The 26,951-nt window shown below is 38.6% G+C and overlaps 2 protein-coding genes across 2 annotated transcripts in view; both read right to left on the bottom strand.

Annotated features, from left to right (window-relative positions):
• Positions 1-4,455, bottom strand: part of LOC139969125 (calcium-activated chloride channel regulator 1-like) — a 40,514-nt gene extending 36,059 nt beyond the window's left edge. The window contains exon 1 of the mRNA XM_071973938.1: positions 3,930-4,455. Coding sequence (XP_071830039.1) covers positions 3,930-4,154 — 225 coding nt within the window. The 5' untranslated portion in view covers positions 4,155-4,455. The remainder of the gene's footprint in view (positions 1-3,929) is intronic.
• A 3,880-nt stretch (positions 4,456-8,335) lies between these two features.
• LOC139969283 (calcium-activated chloride channel regulator 1-like) lies at positions 8,336-23,881 on the bottom strand. The gene is made up of 15 exons (XM_071974199.1): positions 23,555-23,881; positions 21,406-21,715; positions 20,240-20,372; positions 18,381-18,555; positions 17,813-17,945; positions 16,457-16,572; positions 15,450-15,677; positions 14,577-14,766; positions 13,767-13,873; positions 13,392-13,515; positions 12,508-12,623; positions 11,725-11,998; positions 10,589-10,795; positions 10,162-10,407; positions 8,336-9,730 (listed from the first exon to the last, which is right to left on the bottom strand). The coding sequence occupies exons 1-15, from the start codon at positions 23,744-23,746 to the stop codon at positions 9,186-9,188; spliced, it is 3,096 nt and encodes a 1,031-aa protein (XP_071830300.1). The 5' UTR covers positions 23,747-23,881; the 3' UTR covers positions 8,336-9,185.
• Between the last annotated feature and the right edge of the window lie 3,070 nt (positions 23,882-26,951).

Below are 26,951 nucleotides of genomic sequence, written 5' to 3'. Positions count from 1 at the left end.
TATTGAAACATCAAACATATTCGATTCACTATAAGTCTAGTAGAAAGATGGGCATGTGTTTCAACTGACACATTATACGTAGGCATACCGCTATATTGTGTAGCCTATATACGTATGTACGCAACTATAACTCGGTTTCAGCAACAACCACCCCCCCCCCCCGCCCACAAAAAAAAATAATAAAAGGCTTTCTAAGCAAACTAATTGTCATGATATATAAATAATGATGACAAATGCGAGAAAATCGCAAAGAAAGTCATTTCAGAAGATTTGACATTTTTTTTTCTCGATTGATTGCAACATATATACTCAGTTTTGGTTGTTCAACGGTTTTTAGAATGCTTTTATTCTGTTTTGAAACTCTGTTTAGTGTTGCTGTTCGTTCTGGCCTGGCGATTAAGACGGGGAGGGGTTATACCCAAGGACCCGGGGTCAATTTTGGTCCCCGAGAAAATATGGACTAGCCGGGAAAATATGGTATATTTGAACAGTGCCGCCCGACGCCCCAGTCGGTGAATCCCATGTATGATGTAATAGATCTGTACTCTAAGAAATAATTCTCATATAATTAATATACATTTAAATTATGCTGTATGAAAGCTTCATTGTGGAAAATGTAACCAATTTATGACGTTTGAAAATTTAAGTCAAACAAAAAAAAAGTTATTGAAATTTAACTGTTGAAGAATAAATTGCTTATTCGTTTATACGTATTGTGGAGAGAAAAAACGTACATGTGGTTAATGCTTTTTCTCAATATCAAATGAGAAACGCATCTTTAATTATATAATATATTGTTTTGGGTGGAATAAAAAAGTTGCCATTATTACGCAATGTGTGAAAATATAGCATATACTGACAATCAAATGAGGGAAAATATGTAAATATATAGGCCTATAGCAACAGTTAGGGGGGGAAAAAGAGTGTTTTCGGACGACTTGTAACCTTCGATGTATTAAATCCAGCTGTCAATATTTACTGATATCTTCGAATGTATATATACTTACATATAGAATGATGCATCTCGGTAATGCTTATAAACCGATATTGTATGATATTTTTTTTTTCAAAACATTGGTGGATCAAACGCCGGACAGACCCCAAAATCCCATACACTATATTCCATTTGTACACGATTGTCGACCGTTTGGGGGGGGGGGTATTATGTAGGGGTGGGGCTATCTATCCCACGGACCACATACTCTATAGAGTGATATCCCGTTATAACAATTAAACATGATGGTTTCAAATCAGATTTTGCCTCTTCCTCATGTACGATGGAGCAAACTCTGATTTTAGTAAATTTATCGATGTCTGTTCTCGAACTCTGCCATATGAAACATCGCTTCAATTAACATTGTCGTAAATTCAAGCTTATTTAGTCATTTCTTACAGCTTGCTCTCTGCGCTTTTAATCTCTGGTAGTGCGGGTGTCCATATTAGGGTGTATTAATACCTTTTATAGATTCTGACCTTTTCATAAACAGGCCTATCATGTTTGAGATGGGGGCGGATTTGTTTTCATTGGTGTTAAATTGAAAGTTAGTTAAAGTTTGTTTGATTTCTCAGAAGTAGCCTACATTGGCAATTTGCCATTAAAACATGTGGTCTTGTTGATATGAAGGATGTCATAAAACGAGCGTCTTTCTATAAAGGTTAATGTCGAAATAATAAAATGTGGGTGGAGCCAACGAGTATATTCGTACCATTGTGAGATCACATGCACTTGACACACGTGTTCGTAACCGGTATATATCTTTTCCAGTTGCATTCAAGAAAAGGCATATTATACCAAAATTACAAATATTATGGATTCTCGAGAAAAACTAAAGTAACAGAAGTTAGATCACGTGTTTCTTTTTTCTTTTGTTTCCATATATATATATATATATATAGGCTATATATATAAATATATATATATATGTGGACCTGTATATGTATATATATATATATATATATCTATATATGTATATATATATATATATACATATATATATATATATATATATATATATATATATATATATATATACATATATGTATGTATGTATGTATTATAGAAAAAACATGGCTTGTTTAAAGGGTATCATTGACGATAACGTTCTCGGCTGTTCTTCTGAATGGTGGGAGGTTTAAAATGACAACTCCGGTGAAAAACCATAAGAGAAGGCAGCTAATCAATAGGGTATACATTCACGGTGTCCAGAAATCCAGGCAAATCTGGCTCTAACAACTAACCCCCCACACCCCCCCCCCCTTCCCTCCCTTACCAACATTCCCCATTGTTACTTTTTGAAGGAAAACAGGTAACAGTCTCTTGCCTGTGTTGGACTCATTAAAGCAGGTAAAAAATATTGATTATCTCCCAATAGACCGACGTCTTAGCGGGATATCGGTATCAACTTTCAATAAAATTGCCAAAGGCGGTCCATGCATGATCTGGATTTGCCTTCTATGGCGCATTGCCAATGTTGCGCACGTCGAGATGACTACTGCAGTTTGTTTTACACATGTAGGCTATTTTCAATTTGTGGTTGGTGTATTAAATCGATAAGATAAACCATGGAGCTATAAACAACTCAAGTCTTCGTCACTTGCTAATATGTTATATATTATTATATAAATAATTTCACAATGGATGAAATCCTTAAAGCATTTTAAAGACATTTTGATTTTCTGGTGAAAAATGTTATGTTAGTTACCAGCAAAGCAAGGCCTAATTAATTTGTTAGGAACATTTTGTTACAACATGAGTATTTTACATTCTCGAACTTCACAGGTTCCTTAACTAACTTAAAAACTATAACTTTCACGTTCTCCAGATAGGCCTGTTGCATGCTTACCTTAAAAATTCGTGAATTTATTCTAAAATGCCAACAAGCCCTGCACCAATTTAATAGGACATTTAGTTGTTAGCAATTGGACATATCCTAACATCTTGCCAAAAAAAAAATTCGTGTCGATGCAATGCCAAACGGCCATTTAGCTATATAGTTCAGTTTGTAGCCTGTTCTCATCTCAAAAACTTCCTACTTTCAAAACTTTACGTTATGCACACAAGACAAAAACCTCAATAGTTATGATATCACCATTATGTATAGCTCTAAGCTTAATACGACCCACGACCCACGATAATATATCCGAGAACTTGAAACCCAGTTCAAACTATAGGTATAAGGGTTAGTGTCTTCGGAATGTTTATTATACATAACTGCATAAATATGACACCAATTTGACAACGCCCAAAAATATTGTGCTGCGGGGATTTCAGTCGTGGAAATGAAATAGGTCAAATCGACTAACCAGCTTGTGTACGTGCTCCTATTTGAACAATACCATCCACGGAGGTATCGTAAGATACAGTCGTCGTGTACGTACCCCCCCCCCCCCACCCCCAAGTCTCATAGCTGATTGGTGTGGTTATTATAATGTTGAAACAATATGTTGTCTCGGAGCGAGCTGGATATAGGACAATTCAAATTGGTACCTTTAATTGATAGGCCAAAATTAAATTAGTTTTCGTGCACGTAGACCTATACACTTTATTCTAGAGATCTACCGTTGGTCGGCGACATGCATATGATCGCGAAAACCATCTGCAATCCAATTCAAACGTTACCTTGCATGATACAACATGATAAAGTGTGATCCAGTCGAATGACTTTATTGGTCACTGGTAGAGACGGTGCGGAGAAGCACCCCCCTCCCCCATCCTGTGAGCCCCCCCCCCCCCCCATCGTGCTCTGTCGCCCTAAAGGCCGCTGTCTACCGACACGGCAAAGTGAGAACGCATTTTGCACTCTACATTCAGTTCTACAGACCTACATGGAATGATACAAGAATTGTTAGCACTATGTCTTGGAGGTGGTGTGCTTGTTGTAGTGAACGGTATAGCTGCAAAATGTAAGTATACTGTTTTCTATACGTACCGTGATTTCCTCGATGAGCTCCCCGTTTTCCTCTACGTCATCCCGTATAGCTACCACTATTCCTTCGTATCCGTTGTCAACGAGTTGTATTGATGAAGGTTTAGCTAAACAATCCGTGGTAGGGCACAGAACTGTGAGTATTAGTACTAAACAGAGATACAGAGGTATAGTTAAAACGTTAGGCTGTTTGAGCGTAGATCGTCTGCACTCTATTGCCATTGCCATAGAAAAACTGGCACAGAAAGATGCGCGGTCACCAACACGAATCTGTGATAACTTAGAAACGACATTTCACTCATGGAATCATAGCTTTCCTGGGATTTAAATATGACCAGTTAGAAACCTTCCTATCTGTAGGCTTTCCTGTTAGCATTAGCGCTACGGCAATCCTCCGTGGTGCACTCGAGTCAACTGTACGGTTTGATATAAGCCTTAACCCAGGATTACTTCACCGATATTGGTGGTGGTGCACGTTAGTAGTACACAACAGACGACAGAGCTGTGCACGCTGGTGACCAAAGGTCTTGTTGCTAGATATTTCTGTCAACATAAAGTAAGGATATTAATACAAACAAATGATTTACGCAGGGAGGAGCGTACAGAACTTGAGACCCTATTAGGGTCAAAGGGCAAGGACTCCACCCAATCCAAGATGGATTGCATTAAGCAGGTTTATTTACCCAGTATAGTTCTGAAAAGTCGATCATACATTATAAACACATATACATATGTTTGTATGTCTCGTTTGTAGCATGGAATTCTTACCCTATAGTCAGAGTAAAACTTACATGGTTGTCATAGGCCTGTGACGCCTGTCCCAAATTAATATTTTCCTAATAACAGGCGATGTTTTTTGCATATGCTCAATCTTTTGCGAATCATGACCCTCTCCCAGTTGCGGAACAAATCAGGAAGAGTAGAATATGCTGAAGGGGTTTGATCAGGGAGTTAGAATAAGCGGCTCCCTGGTTGGATATACCTTGGACTCACATATCTCAAAGTTGGAGAAAGTGTCCGAAATTCGTTGGCTGATTTGGCTTTTAATTCTGTATGCATTTCCATGGAAACTTTGGGATCTGTTGTTTTGCGATACCAAGGTAAAGAGTTAATGCGTGGAATGGCACGGGGTTGTAGGAAAGGAGAGATGCCTGCAGAATGAGGGGGTGCCTGGGAGCCCGGAAGAGAGGGATGTAGCGAGAAAAGGGTGTGGCGAGGGTATGACAGATGTGGGAAGGTGGAAGGGAGGAGTGGGGGGGGGGGGTATGACATGCATAGTGAGCAACCGAAGTGGGTGGCCAGAGTGTAACATAAGTTCCATTCCTATTCCAAGTTTAAAGGTGGAATAGGCACTCAGGCCTACTACAACCCCGTTCCTTGCACTACACAAGAGGTGGGAGGGGGGAGATGGTATGAGGATAAACTGTTCAGGGGAATCTAAGAAGTGCAATAATATATACGTAACTTCTAAGAAAGAATATAAGGTGGGGCTCACGTCACAGGGTTGGGGTGCTCCCCAGTTTTGCGAAAACCTCAAAGGTGCACCTTTTCATAAATAAAAAAGTGGCCCTTTCGGAAGGGAAAAAAAATACTCTTTCCATTTGTAAAGGCCTACCTTGCCGAAGTCTGAATAATGCAATGGTGTTGAGTGTGTGTATGTATGTATGTATGTATGCGCGTGTAGGTATATGTATGTGTGTATGTTACAACTGCTTGTCAACACGATAAATCTAAAAGTTAAATTTGGTTGAACTTCAAACTTGCTATGTAGATTGCCTTCGGTAAGTACACGGTCCCTATTGCTTTCCAGGTAGGTCACTGGTAATTTGAGGTCACCAGAGGTCAAACTGTGAAAACCTTGTAAACTGTTGCAATTTGTCTTCTGAGATATGGTTACACTAACAAGCGATCATGTTAATAGTTCTATAAAAAAAATCCAGCTTTCAACATGACAAACACCAAAAGTGTTATCTGCTATGGTTAGTATCTTTGAACTCATACTCATTTGGTCCGTGGGTCGACAAAAATAAAATGTCAGTCAATGTCCATGGATGTTGAACATTTTGTACCTAATTGTAAACACAGTGACTTCACGATCAAATGTTGGACCAATGTTTCTACTATGGTAAGGAATCACTCTAAGCATGTTGGCTTTCTGGTTGTTCTCTTTTGTTATTTGCCCTTGAAAATTAAACGATAACAATCCCCATGTTATCAATGACAAGCGTTGACAGAAAGGGGCATGTCGAGAGACGCCCTTACTGATAAATCCCTCATCTCAACGCTTTTGTTTTGACACCTCTGTGCACTGCGTTGAAAATTCGTTACTTGCCTGCTTAATGGCAATTATGTGTAACCATATAGCTCCATGGTGTAACTGACAGAGGAGGGATACGGATATGGCGCCGTGTGTCTGTAAATTTTTGGAGATTCTGAGCTTCCCTCTGACTTTTCACCTATAAATATATATATCGATAGATCTATAGATAGATAGATAGATGGATGGGTGGGTGGGTGGATGGATGGATGGATGGATGGATGGATGGATGGATGGATGGATGGATGGATGGATGGATGGATGGATGGATGGATGGATGGATGGATGGATGGATGGATGGATGGATGGATGGATGGATGGATGGATGGATGGATGGATGGATGGATGGATGGATGGATGGATGGATGGATGGATGGATGGATGGATGGATGGATGGATGGATGGATGGATGGATGGATGGATGGATGGATGGATGGATGGATGGATGGATGGATGGATGGATGGATGGATGGATGGATGGATGGATGGATGGATGGATGGATGGATGGATGGATGGATGGATGGATGGATGGATGGATGGATGGATGGATGGATGGATGGATGGATGGATGGATGGATGGATGGATGGATGGATGGATGGATGGATGGATCATCTGGGACGGACAGACAGATATACATACATGTTTCGCGCCATTACTAGTTCTAATTTGATATCAGAATGGGTGATGATTCATGCTTGGAAAGTGGCATTATCTATAATCCTATAGGACTATATAGATAGTAATACAAACATTGATATGTATCACATAACAATTGGTATACTTATAATCATGTGTTACATACCGATATGTTTGTATTAGTAGCTGTACTTCAGATAAGATCATCCATTAATGTGTTTGTCAAAACGTTAATCATTGAAAGTGTACAAAGTGTACAAAGTGTTACAAAGTTTGGCGATTTCATTGGTATTTAGGCAACTATACGTATACAGAAGATTATAGCACATGTCACATAGTATATGGATGAATATAATACTAAACTAATGAGCAAAATCAGCGAGAACGTTATAACCGTTATCTCTCAATTTAACATTAATGCCCCATTGCCCTTACTACCGCGATTATACCGTATACCATAATATATAGCTTTCTAATATACAAGTACCCGGGTGTTAAGATGACACCAGGAATTTCAATGTTGTAAAAACATTTTATTTTCATACTTTAAGAGCTGCCGTGAAAGAATATATTAATGGTGGCGTTTGCAGGGTATCAGGCGGGTTTGTGGAGGCGGGGGTTTGGATCTGGGGGTGGGGGGAGTGGTTCACGAAATACGAGGGGCAGTGGTACGCGTGACTTTTGATTTGAAGAGATAATCCATAACAATCACCCGAAACAGTCAAAAGAAATCATCTTGAACAGCTTAACAAATATACGTTTGCGATTATGTGTTGAATACCCGGATGTTCCTTAAAAGGGAACCTGCACTAGTTTACAAAGTACTTTTCAAAAAAGACTGGGTCGAGATACAAACTAATCTAAACCCACTACATCAAAATTTGGTAACATTTGCTAACATTGCCACTCTTCTAAACTAGTGGCGTTCTGCAGCTTTGTTTTAAAGCAACGTATGGTCGGTAATAATTTTAGCGAACGCTTTTCCTCAAAGTAAGACTGTAATTGATCGAACTAAGATACATTCCTATAGATATATTATTCATATCGACGAAGATAGTTTTAAGTTATTTCTTTTAAACATTAAGTGTTGAAACTAACTAGCTTTCGTTCATTCCCAACATCGATTATGTGGGGGTGGGGCGGGGAGGAAATATCTAGTGGGTCGTGACTCATTCATGCATGGGTCTTTGGACCAAACGTTTGCGGACCGCTGCAATAAACCTTTTTTTCAAGGACAATGTTCGAATGTTATGACTGGTGTTTACTAAAGAAAAAGATAAGCAGCACGAACAGGCACGGTTAAGTTTTCCCGATACATACAGCACAATATTTATAGTTACAACTCTGACGATCGGTTTCCCTCGTGCAACATATATATTGACATCCATCCTGCAGGTTAAGCCGTCAAAAACACAAAAACAAAGATCAATATAAATTATTATATTTTTGCTCTGAATTTATTACTGCAAATAATAATCACTTTTCCCCATGAGCCATGTGACAGGTAGTATACTGGAACATTTTTTTTAACTGCAAGGCGGATTATCGCTCCAAAAGAATATGAGGTTTGAGATATTGGCTATACTACAATAATTTTACTTTAAAACATATATCTAATGAGAGAGTCTGCCGAACGTTTGTAATTATACCATATACTGAATGACGCACATTTTTGTTTTGGATCAAAAATTTTAAAGTGAACAAGATTCAGAAATACGAAATCAACTTAAGCCCACTACAGGGATGATTCTTATATTGTAAAGATCGCAACGAATTTCTCAACTCAAATCATTGGATATACCTTCAAGATCAATATATTTTACGCAAACGTTGATCGCAAGAGAGCTGGTTTGGTTAAGACCTATTATAATGTCAATTAGCATGACAAGGACGTTTTAATACAGTGGCGTCGCCAATGGGGGTAGGCACAAAGGAAACGTACCCCCTCCCCCATGTTCGATACCCCCAACCCAACCCCAAATCAAATTTGCCATGCCCAAGATGAATCTTTAGCTGGAAGATACACAACTTTTTTTACGTCTACCTCCAAAATTATGCTGAGTTAAAGCTGATAACTTCTGGAAAATTATGAAGACCGCAAACTTCGCCCCTCTTTCCCTCCGACAGGTGCCCTATGGCTTGTCCCGGGACCCACGCCGACACGCTCGCATTAGCGAAAATTAAACCGGTGCGCATTAATTACTTTTCATTTATGTGCTTTAAATGCATATTGTAATGTTTTTGAAAAAAAAAGTTTTGAACCCTTGGTCTGCCATTCTTTATGTGAATTTACTTCAACGTATTTTAAGCAGTTTCATGTCCATGAATGCCGTTATCATAACCCTTGTTCTGATGATGAGGGGATTTTTCTTCATGGAAGTTGTCGGGTTTTCCTTTCTTGTTTACAATAATCTTCTGCAACATGAAGCCGAACAATGCAATCAACAGGAAGAACAAAGTGGCACCGAGTACCCCGCCAACGAGAGCCGCAATTGGTAATGGGTCGGGTCTGAGGTCCACTATAGCGGTAGGGACCGTGGTTGTCTTCATGTGAGTTGATGTATCCACATCAGGGGACGCTGTAGGAATGTACTTACGCAAAGTAGCAGTAGCAATGTTAGAAAGTGGACTTTCGTTTCCCACTTCGTCGAAGGCTATGATAGCAAAATTGATCGTAATGGCGTCATCTTCTTCGTCGATGGGATAGTGAACAATTAATTTTTCTTTCTTGCCAAAGGGAGAGGGCTCTGTCAAATTTCCGACAACGATTGCATGCTCGTCCAATTCAACAGCGCCATCGTTGTGTAAATTCCTTATCGACGTCGAATGGAGAATTTGGTACTTTTCAGCTGTTATAAGAACAATGTCGTTTTCATATAGAGATTGTTAACTGACTATATCAGGCATTTTGTAAATTAGGCCTATATACTCCCTCGAATGGATAGTTATTATTTAAAGTAAAACATTCAAACATGATCAATATTCATGAGCACATTTGCTCCGTTAAAGTCACTCATTGGTCATTGATCCTGGACGGTGGTTGTTTCAATAATCACTTTAAAGATCTGTTTGAAATAAAATTCCCTTAATCTGCAAACAAATTTAACCTACTATGTCAGATCTTACACGGAAATGAATTCTCCCTGCCCCTCCCACACCCTTCGACCAACCCCCCCCCCCAAAAAAAATGGTGTCCATGTGGCGTAATATTTTATGCAAATACGCATACAATTTGATTAGTAACATAAATGAAAAGAGAACATGGAATGTGTGTGCTTACCAGTTCCGCTATCTAAATCGCTTCCAGGTGCTGTAAACTCTAACGTTATATGTCCATCCGAATATGACGTTGAAGTCACTCTGAGGTCATTGATCTTGGACGGTGGTTGGTTCAAATTACTTGGGAAATCCCCTCCGGAATATTCTACCCTACTTGAGCCTGCTGATGTTTGCCTAGAAAACGGAGGGGCAGGAGTTCCTGTAAGCGGGGCAATCGGCATACCGGGTAGAGTTATAGGCTCCCCGTCTAAAACAAATAAATGATAGTAATAATAAAAAAAAAATTCTTTGTTCGTCTTTAGGAGTACTTGGAACACAAGTAAACATCAAAGAAGAAAACAACCAAATACAAAAACCACACATATAGACCGGAAGTATCCCTCACACATGTAAACAATAAACTTAACCTCATTTCATGCTAAACTCACCTACTGTTGGCAGGTTCCCAGCAAGCAGTTCTTCCGGGTCTACGTAAGCTAGGCCTCTAGAGTAGGGTAACCCTGCACCATGTTGATTCAGAATGAGAGCTGTTCCGTTGTTGTCATCAACGCTTATTCTAATGCCATAGAACCCTTCGCCGCCATACTTTGTGACATAACGTGAGTAAATGCCATCCCCAGTCGTGATATCAGCACCTAGTGTTAAAATAGGGAGGTCATAACTTAATATTGATGGAATTGTCTATAACAAGTGTCTCGGGATTCACAGTTCCCCGGTCGCGTATTTTTTTTTTCCCAGGACGAACGTGGGCATCGGCCAATCAAATCCCTGGATTCCAAACATGTGACGCTTTTTCAAAAAACATGTTCTGAATCTTTTTTCCTAGTTTTGACCCCAGATTATGAACGACAATCCTGCAATTCCATAGAAACTGTATCCTTAACCCACTTTCTAAACCCTAACACTGATTTCAAACGAATTTGTAAATTCCTGAAAAACCTGAAACCCACGTTCGTCCTGGGGAAAAAAAAACGCTCCCGGTCAGGTCACGTGATACAGCACATACAAAGCATCAACTTATATATGCTCTACGGACGGTTCCTGTGTAGCCTGCTATATGAAACGGCTGATTACGGATTACCATAATAAATTGTCTAGAGTGAATGGGGCTCAGTTGATAGAGCATACAAGTTATAATAGAAGTGATCTGATTGAGTCACGTTAATTCTATAGTGAAAGCTTATTTTGCTCAATAATTTAATAAATATAAGTTTTGTGTCATTTATGGTTCCTTTATGGTTTATCAAGGAGCCGGCACATGTTTGATATGAGAAGGGGGGGGGGGGGGTTGCGCAGACCAATGTCGACTGACACTGAAAGTGACCGAAATGGCACCACGCCCACGTGGATGTTATGGAATGTAAAATTATTGAGGAACGTGAATTTAAGACGCCTAATTACATATGGTTACAATGCCATGTGCGGGCTGTTGCTGAAATACTGTCTCAAGTACTCTTTAGTATGGGACCTTAGCAATAAGTCAATTTTGCAACAACCTAAAAACACGCTTGGCTGAAAGGAGCTTATACCACATCACGAATGAGAGCGGAAATATATAATTTACCTGCTCCGTTGTCAAGTAGTTCTATCTCCATTGACTGTCCGATTGGGTCCTCGATGGTTGCTACTACCCTACAGTTAACAACCGGACTAAAACCCTGGCGTACCTCTGCAAAGGCTATAAGGTGTTGGCTGGATACGTCGGTTAGGCTGTCGCTCATCTCTGCTGTTGTAATGATAGGCTCTACTCCATGTCGAGCTGGGTACGACACAATGGTCACCAAGATATCTAGTGCCTCTTGCAAGCGATTTGTCACCTTATAGGACCACCATCCGGGCTTTTATAAAAGACATTTGTAAAGCATGATATCCATATCTCTGTTTCTCCACTTTATTTTTTTGTTTTGGGGGGCTGTCGATATATCTACTTTAAGACTTTTATCGGATATTGTTTAATATTACATTTAAACGATTATTCAATAAGTGGGCTATGTTGATGGACATTTTTGTTGTTGAAAGTTCATGCAAATATAAATTTAAGGAGCGTGCATCGCGTGTTTCGAGCTTGACTTAAGCCGTGACATAAGCTATATGAACACTGAAAGATGTTACTATGTACTAAGAAGTTAGTAACGAAATTTCACCAAATACGTTTTGAAGTTTCTCTTTTATTTCGCCGGGTAGTAGGGGTGGGGGGGGGGTCATTATGGAGAATTACAATCCATAAAAAAAAATATATTTTTTTATAATTCTTTGCATGACGAAGAAGTACGTGTGAAACATTGTTTTCACTATTAGCTACTTCTAAATCTGTATTATAAAAGTAATCGTGTAGTTAAATACTTACCTCTGCAATGCCAGCCACTCTGAATGCTGAAACACTGAAAGTGAGATCTACCCCATAACCCTGACTACTTTCATCATACACAGTTCCAGACGGGGAGGTGAGGATCACTTGCAAACCTGTCAAAAATGTATATACAAACCATAGTTGTCATAGGCAGAATGTATACGTGTACCTATAACATAGTTACTTTGATCTGTACTCGACCGCTTAGATTTGTACTCGTAATTTTACTCGTAATTTGGGCATTTTGTACCCGAAGTCTAGAGATGGATACTTTGCAATAACAAGTATGAAACAAGTCTTGCTAATTATTTCAATTAATTGTTTCAATGTTGTAATTTTAGGTCAGCTAGCCCTTTAAATATTAAAAACAAAACCCACAAGTAAAAATTGATATGCGTTGATCTTTTCATAATATCACGGTACCAAATGCTATCATAAGTCAGTTGCCAGTAAAGTTTATTCTATTGAAGCCGAATACGTTTTAAGCTATAATTCAACCACCCCCCCCCCACATCCCTTCCAGTTCCAACGTTATGAAATAGCCCGTATTGGAATTTTCCCCGACCACCCCCCCCCCCGCCCGTCACGATCAAGAATTGATACTGAAATGATATGGAATCATTTCGAGATTATCCTTTTTCTTCTCCGTCGAACATTTCGTGGGGCAGGGGGGGGGGTGCGGGTCTGCTTTGGATGAGCTTCTTCAACCCACTTCTCCCCTCCCCCCCCCTCCATCCATCCCTTGCGAAAAGACAGTAATGGGATTAAATATGATGGTAGCCACTAATTAGCACATGATCTGCGTGCGTATGTATACAATAATCAGTATAAGATGTAAAATTGTACAGTAGAATTACTAATGGCACATTTTAACATCTTACTGGAATCCAATCTCTTCTTGAAATACATGAACTCAAAGGTTGTTCGGTTCCCGAGGGTTCCATCGATGAAAACGCCCCCACTTCTTTGTTCCGCTGGGTCCATCTGAAAAGACTGCGTCAATAGCTTTGTTGAAAGGAGGGAAGGAAACAAAAGAAAAAAGTCTTTAGTTGGGATTGTGTGCAGTTAAACTTTCTTGGGGGGGGGGGGGGGGGGGAAGACTGTAGTTCTAACGTATTTGTAAGACATGAGTTTACAGAGGGAGGTTTCAATGTTGAAGCTAAGACACATTTAGCCCGACTAATTGTGAAGATTACAATTTAAAATCAGTGGAATAAATTATATTTAATTTGTAGGATATAGTTAGCATGCCATACTTCGATTGGTCGATCTTTACTGGTTCCTGATCCGATTGTTGTTGCAATGAAAGCATCGTGTAATCCTGTTGACTTTGCATCGTCGGTTTGCAGGAATAAACGTCCACCTGGAAATTAAATTAATAAACAAATGTTGAAAGACAACAATAAAAATGAATTTATTTATATATTTATTTATATGGCTGATGTATTATTGTAATGCATATTCGACACATTCCTGCATCAACTTAAAATAGATATGAAGATATGATTAATATTGTAGCAGTGTTGATATCGAGCTGATAGCAGACCCATAGCCAGGAACTTTAGGTCAGATCAAGGAGCACCAAACGTTTAAGGAAGGGCGCCACCATTTTATGGACGGAGCACAATACTCATATCCTTTAAACATTTAAAGTTTTTGAATTCATGATTGTGACACAGATTACTTGGTCAGATCTAGCATAGAATCCTAGTTTGTAAATTGCAATCTTATTGTGAGAAATACTGAGTAACCATAAATAAACGAGTCAAAAGTTGCTAGAAAAGTTACATTAAAAAAAGCTATTTGTATCAATGTTTAACAATGTTTAACAATTTGAAAATTTATCAATGTTTAACAATTTGAAAATTTAAAATTTGAAAAATTGAAAATTGAAAATTTTTAAAATTTAAAATTAAAAATTTATCAATGTTTAACAATTTGAAAATTTAAAAAATCCTGCCATAACCAGCTATATCCATATACGGAACCTTCCAAATACTTTGTTCAGAAATAGCAAATTATAATCTTGCCACCGGTGTTTTTGAGGAGAGAAGCAAAATTCTCACCCGTTGAACTGGATAAATTCCTCAAGATACCATCAGCATTATTCGTGAAAGCTACGCAATTGATCTTCACTTGCTTCTCTGGGTATAATGCTTGCATTTCCTCAAGTTTCTCGGGCGATTTCGTGTTTTGCCCGTCCGTTATGAGCAACACGGTCGCACCAGCGGCGCTGTTGTTATTACTTTCGATAATCTACGTACCAAAATAAGAAGGAAAAATTGAAAATCATGTTGCATGTTTTTGTTTTATTATGGCTAGGTATGATATAATTCAGTATAATATGGATAACAACGTGATAGCTACTAGCAATTTGTGTTCCCCCACCCCCCTCCCCACCAGTTCAGGGTCCCTTAGATTTCAAAGGAAGAAGGAGGGGAGGGAAGTTTGTGTGTATGTGGGGGGGGGGGGGGTGATACTTTGTACTGAAGGTATTAACCTCTTTAAAATTAAAGGTGTGCTGTATTTGCCCCAAATATGCTAGATATTTAAATATAGTCACCTTTGGTCAAAATTCTGTAACTGTTTTTTTTTTACAATCTTCGAGGAATTTTCCTCACTGGGACATTCAGTCATCTTATGTGTTCTTTGAAAATGTCTGAGAACAGTTTGGAGAGAAAAGACCTCCAGGAAAGTACTTTTTGAAAACTTCTAGCAATTAGAGCGTGTTATACTTTGGGGCCTATACAGACTACCCTTAAAGTTAGTCTGAATCGCTTTCCATAGGGATAACTCAATGGGACTTTCAGGGTATGCTACACCATATTCCTGATATGATAATGACTTCAGAGAGAGGTATAACCTTGTAAGGATCAAACAAACAAAAAAAGTAGAAATATAGTTGAATCGTATTTCATATCAATTGCTATAAAACTTACTTCCAGTGCTTTCTCCAGTCCGCAACCAATGCAGGTGCTACCCTTTGCCGATTGTGGAACTTTACCGGCTAAATTTCTTCGTACCTTGTCCGACTCTACAAGGGTAAAGTTGCTTAACTCAAAAGCTTCGTCCGAGAAATGGACGATTCCAAGAAGTGTGCCCTGAACCAAGGTTGTGACTATGAAGTTTTGTGCTGTCGTGGCTTGCTTCTGTATTCTGCCATAATTCTGTCACGATTATTAAAGAAGAAGAAGAAAGTGAACTTCTTTGTTGGTATAGCCATGATTCCAAAATTGAAGAAAAAAAGAAAACCACAGTTCCAAGGTGATTTACAATTTACACACCTCACGTACCTGTCTCCACCTATACGTACGCACTCTGATCTAAGCTATATAGCCTGTAACAACTAATAAGGATGAGGAGGCTAGTGACCTCAGAGAGGTTTGATTGGTGGCGCTATGTAAGAATGTTACTAGATCTTAGAGTGGAGTGCGGGGTACATGCCTGTACCAGGGAGTTGTTATGGAAACAACTCCCTGCCTGTACGCACCACAAAGAATAGAATTGATTAAAACAATCATTTGCCGATATTACAATTGCGGCTAGAAGACGAGTGAGACAAAAAAAATGCTTTCGTTTTTTTTTTACAAAATCTTTGTTTACTCTTAATAATTTTGTCAACAATTGTCATCTGTACCTATACAAATGGTCGGCTCTCGGTATCGATGTCGTTACGTAAAACAAATCGTGCACTCTATACATTAAATATTATATCGTATATACTGTGCGGCTATATGTCATTAATCGGAAAAATCTCAACACGTGTCCTAATCAGATCACTTAAAAGCAGTTATTCTCGCCCGCGAATTAAAATCGAGTCCATATTCTTGCACCGTTTGTTACAATAGTGATAAAGTGAGATTAAGGATCACCAATCGAATGTTTCTCGCTGGAAATTTGCCTCGTCGAAAATTAATGGTGGCGCTATTGATGTATGGTAACTTACATTCATACTGCCTGACGTGTCTAGAACTAGAACCATTTGAGCAGGTCTGGCTCGGGCAACGACAATCTCGGGGACCAATTGGCTGTCTGGGATGTCACGTGGTTGACTCTCACTTCCTGTTAACAAAATATGGAGTAATTTGACGTCACGTGATGCATGTAACACCTCCATTATAAAGACAGGAATATACCCACCCAAGGGCGTAGGAACCGGGGGGCTGGGGGCGCCAGCCCCCCCCCCAGTGAAAAATATGGGGCGGAAGTATCATTCCGCCTCCCCCCCCCCCCCCCCGCTTCGCAAGTCAGAAAACCCCTTTTTCATTTCCAAATGAGAAAAAAAATCTCATTTGGAGCACCAAATTGCATTTTTAAAGCCAGGTGAAAATGCAAAATTATTTACAAAATGGAGTGGGTGTTGAAGTGTGCTATATTGCACCAAATTGCATACGAGGCCACCTGGAAATGCAAAAAAAATCCCTTAGACCTCTCCCCCAGGCCGGCCATCAGTCTTCAGCCCGCCCCCCCACTCAAAAGTACCTTCCTTACGCCACTGCACCCACCCCCACCCCCTCTCCCGTAACATTATTTTTCTATGTGATGCGTTAATACGAACGGTTAGTTTGACAGGTAAGGACCCCAATGGTAACTTTTTGGTATAACCGTATTGTTAATGCAACAATGGGATTTGTTTTTTTCATTAACATACGTTTAAGTATTCTTTCAAAGAGTGCGAATTCAATAATTGTCGCACTTTGAGGAGTGATTTTCACTCTTATCGAAGAGTGACCCCCTTTAAACGTAGCGTATCCAGTCTAAACAAGAGGACACATTTTCACTCCATTAAGGCCCGGTCACACTACAGCGATATTTTATCGGAATATGGTCCGATTTTTCCGATTTTAGGCGGAAAATTGATGTTTGTGGTAGTGAATGCAATGAATGCAGTGGAATATTCGAATACCTGCTCCAAATCCGAGGGGTTCTGGAACGGACTACATTATGAAGTGACGTAACATCGAAAACGATAAAAATCGGAAGAGAAATCGGATAGCTATCCGATAAAAGGAAACGGAGTCAATATCAAAAGTTAGGAGAGGGCTATTCCACATCGGAATGGCTCAACAGATAGCAAATCAGGTCCTTTATCACTGTGGCTAGAAGACCCGCACGAAAAACTGGCTGTTTCGATTCCTCTGGGAAAATCGGATAGTATTCCGATAAAAAATCGGTATAGTGTGACCGGGCCTTAAGAGTCCAATTTGTATAGCATATTCTTTTTGGGAGCATTCGAATCCTGGGTACTTTCAAAGAGCGATTTTTCAATCTTTGAAAATTAATAATTCAAATTTTTGCAAACCTTGAAAGTCTGGATGTTCTCTCATCACTTCCCAGTTACTCCGGAGATCGCAGAGACGGTTGTGTTTATGAGGAGCTTCGGTCACGTGATAGTTGCTAGGATCTGATGTGTCGTTATCACAAAACTGAGTGACCTGCAATAGATATACGTGGCTGTTTAGAAGGGTTCACATAGGACGTGTTCCCGCCGGCCCACAACCCCACCTCAACTGCCCCTCTTCATAAATGAGAAGTACCCCTGTTTAGTAATAAAAAGTACTCTTTTTCCATTTTAGTAAATTTAAAGTGTCCCTTTTTCTTTTAAATGATTTTCTTCCAAAAAATGTAATTAAAGGAGGACATAATGCACATAGCACTTTGTTGGGAAGCTTTAAGGTAACTTTTTAGTTCACCCAACTTAAATCATTGTCCTGTGGCCCCTCCAAGTTCGTGCTTTTCCCCTGAACCTGCTCCCGTCATCTACCCCACCCTCGACTGGACCCTATTTAACCGACTTTTAATAATATATGAAATATAGTGATCATAGCAAAATTGACATACTTTTTTTTTAAAGAAATATATGTATATACCTCCGGTATACTGGTGTAACCATACATAATAGAACCACTGATGCTAGGTTGAGAAGTACTAGGTATGCTAATACAGCCATCTTCATACCCAACATTTTGGTTTCCATTGCAAAATCGAAATGTGGATTTCTTTTCGTCGTAGACAAGATTGTAAGATGTGTAGTCACTAGAACACCTGGGAGGGCAAAGAAGGAAGAAGAGGAGAAAAAGAGGGTGAAAGTTCACTGCGCATGCGTAAATGAAAACCGGGCCGTGAATGTAATTCAGTCTATCGATCTGTTATAGCACCATATTATACAACGATTAATCTGTTCGCTTATAGTCTTGCACTAAACTCGCCACAAGAAAAACGAAATTATTAAATGCATTCGGCATTCGGTTGTTTGTCAAAAACGTTCATATTTGCATTAATTTGGTTGGAATATAAGTTCCTTTAATTTATAAAGAAATCGGTATAAATCATGTTATAGTCATGTGGCTTTAATGAAATGGGATCTCTTTGTTACATTGAATGATCGGTGTATACATTATTCAACTGTATGTATACTAGTTTAATGTGCTGAACATGGTTAGGTATAGATAGAATATCCTGGCCAAACCACTTTAAAACTTATTATAACGTGATTAATACAAATATTGGGTAAATCGACAAAAAACAAACAATTACTGCACAAAGCAAACTACAGCTTTAAAGTCAATATTTATTAAACATTTTAATGTAACGGAAGAGGACAAATTAACGAAGTATGGCAATATTTAAGAATGGTAAGGAAAAAAAACAATGTTTATTCATTGAATCAAAATGAGTTAAACAACGTACCTCTTATCTCATGAACTAATTGGCAATAGTCCACATGATCAAAAGAATTTTACAACTTCCAACTTCAATTTATATAAAAAAACTATGTATATAATTATAAATATATATCGCCTGACACTTGATTGCTTGTATAAAAATCTTTGCAGAGCAAGTAATTTTATGATAACCAACATTAAAAGTAAATAGTCATGCATGACAACCTGGTGATAAATTTATGATTCAAATCTCAAAAACAAATATAGCTGTATAGGCTTTTGACTTATTGGTCTTTGCATAACACCTTTTTTTCCAAAGCGTTTGCCGACAAAGTAATTATATGCACTCCCGTTATATCAATATAACCCCCCCCCCCCCAATTGAGGTACCGATATTGGTGTATATTTAGGAAAATATAACCTCATGTTGAACTGATAGCTCAGCTGTCGAAAGAAGTTTGTCAGAAATTGTTTCCCTTAAAGCACTGCTGTAACTTTCTCTCTTGATAGAGAATGACCAGAAAGTTTATACGAAGCGAAATTTATACTTTCATTAAAACTCAATTTAATTTAGTCACTAATTGATGATTTCATTTGATTGTAAACACTCCGTCAGTTGAACACTTTTAGAAGTTCAGTTTATACCCTCTTTTGTTTTGGTGGCATTTTTTTCTTAATGTAAACAAAGTTTTAACCGGAGATTCGACAATTTTCGTCTGCACAACCCCCTTAAAAAAAAGGAATAAATATAAAAGATATAATTCTTGTCTATTTGTTAACACTTTAATTAAGGCTGTTGTAGTACACGAGAAACTCAGCTATTGGTTTTTTTTTTGTTTTTTTTTATTCAGATTGGATCGAATCGGATCTAAACCGGGTGTTTGTTTGTGACTTAATGAAGATGCCACCCCCACCCCCCTTTCTAAAACAAAAATTACAACAACAAAAATCAAAATCTTTTTTTGCATCATCATTCAATATGTAACCATCGTTGCAAAGAAAAATATGAACCAAATCAAATATATATAATATTAAAATGTAATAATATAATAAAAACAGTTTACCGTGTCGCCTCGAATCTGCCCGTAGTTGGAGAGTGATAAAATGACTGCTGAAAATCTGGATCGGCTATAGGGTCCGGGTATTCATTGAATAGACCCCAACGGTAATGGCCCCACTCGTGGACAAGCAGTCGTCCTTTGGGTTTAATAATTTAATTATCATAATTATCATAAAACGAAAATAAAATCAAACATTTGATTTGAATTAGTCACAAGCTGATGATGCTATCATTAATCGAAAGAGATATTCGTTTGACATTCTACAATGTCAAACTCATCCTATAGAATATTCCAAATGACATGTTATTTTAAAGAAGAAAAAAAAAATCGTCTATATATCTTGGTCCTAGTTCGGAGATGTGGTTGATTGAATGTTATACCGATATTATTTTGATAGGTCAAACCTTCAACTATACTCCAACAAGTGGATCACAGCGTGTTGTCTGTGATGTCATTATAGTATATAGATACTTTGCAAATGTTTTATTTTTTAATCATAATCTTTTTGATGATCATCCATCCGTAAAATGTAATATATTTTTAATATTTACATAGGCATATATAGCTGATAATATTCTCTGTTTTGATTTTTTTATCAAAATACCGAATTCTTTTTTGGTAGAAATTTTGTAGCTTTCCTCTGTGCATGAACGATTTCAATATTATAAAGAAATCTAAAAATAAGCTAAATGTCCATTAGACATTTCCTCTGCTCTTGGTTGGCAGAAGTTATGCATATACGCAAAATATGAAAATATAGGAATAAAGAAGATTATATTCTTATTTTCATAATTTACTCAATAAGGGAGAAACTGTGATCCGGGAGTAAATCAATTGTTTCTCTGTCCCGACTTGACTCTTGTCCCCTCATGTCATTGGTTGTTGCCAAATATATTCATTTTTTATGCAAATTAAGGGGCATCGAAATTTAAATCTACCTGCGTGCATATTTTAACAATTTTGTTTTACTGGAAATTGTCGTTTTCACATTTTGACGAAATTCAGGAATTGTATTGTTCAATTAAGCATGATCTTGGCTATTTGTACTGATTTGGGAGGGGAAGGGGGGTCTTTTTTTCTTTATTTGTGGAGACAATGATGGAATGATCAGACAAAAGCAATTGAATACATGTTAAGTTTCGACACATATGCCATTTGAAACAAAATACCTGTATTTCCGTGATAAATTTCTCTATTGTCATCCATCAAGAAAGATGGCGAGAAATGGATGTACGCCGCTTGTTTCCCGCATCCTTCAAAATGCTTGCAATGTGGAACTGTTAGACCAGCGGTACCAGTAGAAAATCGAGGATTTTCGGTGGCAACAATAGCATCAGCGGTGTCAAAGGTGAAATTCAAGGGACTGACATAGAGGGCGTTGTCGTTCCATGTCATTGGTACCAGGATGGTCACGCGTCGAAAGAAAATTCTCCTTTTGGTCGCTTCGTACAGGTATGGTGAGGCATCGATGAACATTCGCTACAATATAAAAAAATATATATATGAAGTTTCTTAAGGGTTCTGTTTTTAATAAATAAATCAATCACAAAAGTGTAGGAAGAAAAAGTGATGACTAAATTGCAAATTAAAGAAGTAATCGTATCTCATTTTTTTTTTGCATTTCCTAATTATTTTGTCAGAGAATGCAGTGAAAAGTTATAGATCATATAAAGAGTTAAATAAAGTATAAAAACAGTATAATAGAAACGGTATATGTAACGAGTATAATGAGAACTAATAAGTAAATTTGAGAGGCTGTCAATTTTCATCGTTGTACTAAAATTTGCCGTACACGGCTCAACTGAACACGAACCGACGCAACTCTTACATCGCAAGGTAGAAAAGGTGGGGGAGTTGGGCAGTGTGTTTTGTGCTTACGACAAACCGATTGCGAACTAGCCAGTATTTAAGATGGCCGCAAACGTAGGTTTCGATAGATTTGAAGACCCATGGTCTGCAAACTGACCGCCGCACAGTGGTCGCAAACTACAGGCTATTTACGATTTTCGACTTAGCGACGCTCGAGTTGAGACGGGTGGTAATCATTCGGGTAGTGAGCGGAGGGCTTTAGTCGTGAACCTCTGCGCAATGCCTCGACTGAAGGTCGGGGAGCGCTGAATGTTTAGTTTCCCCGACTGAGGTCGACCAGGCCAGACGTATAAGCCCGTCGCACACTGCACGACTGATCGTATAACTCAACCCGACCGTCGTTACTAGTGGGATATTGTGGATAGTCGGGCGGTGTGCGTGAGCTAAAAGCTACGACTGATCATAATTTAGCCAGTTTTAAGTTACATCGTCTTCAGTCGGGGAAAATGACCATACATCATATTTAGCTTTCTCCCGACTGGCAGATGAGTATATTTTATATTATGCAAATATTTTTTTTTTTAAATTAGTGAAGGATGTATGTATTGGACTCTACTTTTACAAGAGAACATTTTATTATACTTTGTAGACGACGGTATATCGAGAACTTTCTGTAAAATAAAAAAATTCATCCCTCTCAACTGTATACATTTAAGACACCGTCGAGTTGAAGTTGAATGACAAGAGCTTTACTTAGTTTTTATCTTCTTGTTCTGCTCTTTACGGGCAACTATTAATAAAGCCATTAAGTATAGGATGGGGGTGGAGAGGGGGTAGGGATGGCGGAGAGGGGTGGGGGAGGGTTGGGATGGGACAGGGAAATATAGGTAGATATCGAAATCACTGCCGACAAAGCGAGCATTATGTCCGAATTATCACGACACGACTTAACTTGACCGTCGCCACCTAGTTCTCGACTGTCGTAAAATCCAGTTGACTTACAATTGACTCCGGCCAGCACAGTGACCTGACTGGCCAGCGCACGCAACGACTGTTTGCCCGGAGCTCATATTTAGTGAACCGTGATTGGTTATATGAATTTTGTTAATTTTTGTCGTTGCTAAACTGTGCAGTTTAAGCCATGAAACGCTACTTGTTCAGATTTTCCCGTTTGAAACCGACGCGACATGAAAAAGTAGCCGAAAAATATCGATCAGTCGTGATCTTATGCAAACGCACACTGTCCGACTATCCGAGATTTGTCAACTTAACGACGGTCGAGTATAGAGTCCGGGTCGTGGTCAGTCGGGCAGTTTGCGGCTTAAAAAAAAAAACACATCGATAAATGGAAAATGGAAATAATGCCTATATACGCACAGAGCGTGATAATAATCGTCCACTATGTACATTGATATGATCAAAATTAATTATTGTTTGTATGATCCTTATTAATTACTGTTTTTATTGAAAAAGAGAAAGGCCAAAAAAAAAAAAAAAAAAGTGGTATACCTTAATTTCATCTATCAGTTTCTGGTCCTCGGGAACGTCTTCGTGGATCGCAATCACCACATCTTCGTATCCGTTGTTGACGAGTTTGACCGAGTACGGCCTCGTCAAAGCGAGTCCTTCCCGAATAAAGGACGAAATTGTCACGGCGAATACGACAAGGGCAAACAGATTCGTAATACGAGTCGTCATCATCGGCGCGGTAGATGAAATTAAGTTTCGTAACTAATTGCTTGCATTAAAACTCGCTTATCTCGCTGACGTCCAATAATGACGATTTCAACATGTAATTTTTCATATTTATACAATATCTCGGGTAATTTTCGTTGAAAATCGTTTGTTTACCGAGGACTTATACACGCTATTGATCAAAGTCAACACAGACGTGTCTATAAATGGTTTTATGCCAACATTTACACGATAGTACAACAATGGAACTTCAATATTCCTTGAAGGAACGATGTCTGATCTGGTTATACCTTGTCGAGCAACAATCTTACATGTTTAATTTACATCTGTTTTTCGTCTTTAAACCTTTTATTGGAATATTAAAAGTAGGTGCTTGCCGTACGGAGATTAAACATATTTAACCAGTTGAAACTACTTGAAACGACTCTCACGAAACACTTGACTTATATAGAAGAATGGAGAAGGTGTAGGTGAATATATATATATATATATATATATATATATATATATATATATATATATATATATATATATATATATGTATATATATATATATATATATATATATATACATGTATATATATATATATATATATATATATATATATATATATATATATATATATATATATTTATATACATATATATACATATATATATAATATATACATAAAACCGTAACTATAGTTTCATTTTATTCCCATAAGGTAAAAGAGAAATTTTCGTTTATACTTTCAAGTCTTCATATTTATAAAGGTCTTTGTAATGCAAGTTGGATCATCGAAGCATATACGCTTAGGTCATATAACTAAATAACTTGTGTTAACTTTACAAAGTTTGCTTATTCTAAACTATAACTTTGTTAAATGGATCAATCAAAAACACCGTTTCATCCAACTATAGAAGGGACGTAAATAGTGAGGAATCAAATAATATAACATAGCATTGTAATGTTCTTTTTCTTCTTTTCTTCTTTTTACCGTTTACTTCAATTTACATTCTGTGCCATTACTAGTGACACGTAAATTGTGAAATAACTTTCAAAGACATGCATTGGTAGCATGCCCGTTGTGGGAGAGGGGGGGTGGGGGCAGGGGTTACGTAACCAACATTTGGCCCATGTCTCCCGTGGGTATAATTCTGATTTGTTGTCTATTTGTAACAGTCACCAGGCGCGTATCCAGGATTTTCTAACCCGGGGGGCGCGAATTACTATCTAAGCGGAGCGCCACCATCGGTTGGCGCGCAGCGTACAAGAAATTTTCTGGTTTTGATACCACCCAGATCACCGGAAATGGCACTTCTCGGGCTTGAAAATGACCAACCAGATGTACACTTTTTGCCAGAGAACCAAGTTTTTCCCAATAGTTTTTTTTTTCCATCCATAACCTTTTTGAAGTTTGTCACCAGTCACACATCATGTTCAACCTCATCGCATGTCCTGTGGATCATTGCTTTTGTAGGTGATTCTACGTCACGGCCCACAATATCCGAAAGCCCCACTTTTCAAGGTTTTAAGCCCATTATTTGTTCAGAATTTGAAAATTCACGTTTCTCGTGATTAAACTCAATTCAAAACATACCCATAATGTTGCACAAAATTTCATCTATGGACAACCAATATAGAAAAACCCAAGGGCGGCAGAAGCACTTTTAATCTGGGGGGGGGGCACCGACATCAAAGGGCACTTTGCAGATATTCGATTGGACTGATGCAGCCTTATATTTAGTACCATTTATAACTCTTATTGTATTTATCTTATTTGCGTATACACATCACTCCATCAACGCCCCCCCCCCCCCCTCAAGGAAAATATGCATACTAGAACTGCAATATCCAATGTGCAAATTAGGAAACATGGAACAAGTTTTCTTTTGAGACAAAATGAGGTGAAATTATGCTAGTTGCTAATGTAAGGAATCTTCCGAATTAGAATTTATTTCTTGTTAATATCTTAACAATTTTTTTCCATTCTAAATAGCTTTGAGTTTGACCCACAGAAATTCATTAGAAAGTCAGCGGCGTAGCCAGGATTTGCAAAGTTGTATGCACGACTATCTGAGCGGAGCGCCACCATCGGTTGGCGCGGAGCGTGCAAGAATTTTTTTGGTTTTACAAACCCCTCAGATGGCCGGAAACGGCCCTTCCCGAGTGTTCATTCTGGTTCCCTGGCCTCTTGCTAACTTGAGACACCTATATTTTTATGTAGAAAAAGGGCACATTTTTAACCTGAGGAAAAGTGAGGGGGGGCACGTGCCCCCCGGTTCCGCCGCCCTTTAAAAACTCCTTGAACCCCTAACAGACCGGTCAATATTGCACGAGTAGAGGGACGTGTGATGAAGAATGTCGGTCAGAAATTTTCAAAAATTCAGACACAGTTAATTTCTTGGTGTACAAATATTAAAACCTCTTATAACGGCTATTATAAAACTTGGTTGAAGGAAATGAAAATATAGCAGATATTTCCGAAACCGAACAATACACATAGGCGTAGGAGGCGGGGGGGTGGGGGCTGCAGCCCTAATTCGCCATTACTAATGTAAAAGAGAGTTTTAACATAATTGGACCTCGATGATTTTCTCCATCTACATAAGACATTTCGTTGTTTACATTAGCATCCCGCGGTATACTGAGCAACTTTCACGGACCGTAAGGTACACGATGGCATCTGATGTAATAACCGATGCTTGCTTATATGATATTGACATTAACATGTTGGAATTTTTGGTTATTTTTTTCGGGCAAGTCGGACAATTTTGAGGCTGTTCATCATGGAACGCCATTTTCATGCTCACTGATATGATGTGATATCTGCTGTTTGCTTTACAAATTCGAACCGGCGCGTAGCAAGGAATTTGCCAAGGGAAGGGCGAAGCCTGTAGGCAAATTATCTAAGCGTAGCTCCTCCATTAGTTGGCGCGAAGCGTATAAGAAAATTTTGGCCGAAAATGCCTCCCAGATCGCTGGATATGGCACTACCCAGGACCATTTGTTGGCGCGAAGCGTACAAGCAAATTTTGGTAGAAAATGCCTCCCAGATCGCTGGAAATGACACTTCCCAGGCCTTGTAAGTTGCATCTAAGCACTTTCTATTTTGAAATTACTAGCGATATCATAAAAAAAATATGCTGAAGGGGGGGGGGGGGCGGTCGCCCCCTTCCCGAAATGCGTCATGTTCTCCGACGACTCGGTCGAGTTCAAGACCAGTGC

The sequence above is a fragment of the Apostichopus japonicus genome, chromosome 6 (genome assembly GCF_037975245.1).
Source record: "Apostichopus japonicus isolate 1M-3 chromosome 6, ASM3797524v1, whole genome shotgun sequence".
Taxonomy (NCBI): domain Eukaryota; kingdom Metazoa; phylum Echinodermata; class Holothuroidea; order Aspidochirotida; family Stichopodidae; genus Apostichopus; species Apostichopus japonicus.
This window is presented reverse-complemented; position numbering and strand designations above follow the sequence as displayed.

Excerpts from the sequence above, each read along its gene's own strand:
- LOC139969283 (XM_071974199.1), bottom strand. The coding sequence starts at position 23,746 with ATGATGACGACTCGTATTACGAATCTGTTTGCCCTTGTCGTATTCGCC. Across the intron at positions 20,373-21,405 it reads AATTTATCACGGAAATACAG|GACGACTGCTTGTCCACGAG; the intron begins GTATTTTGTTTC and ends TTAAACCCAAAG. Across the intron at positions 16,573-17,812 it reads AGAACATCCAGACTTTCAAG|GAAGTGAGAGTCAACCACGT; the intron begins GTTTGCAAAAAT and ends TTTTGTTAACAG.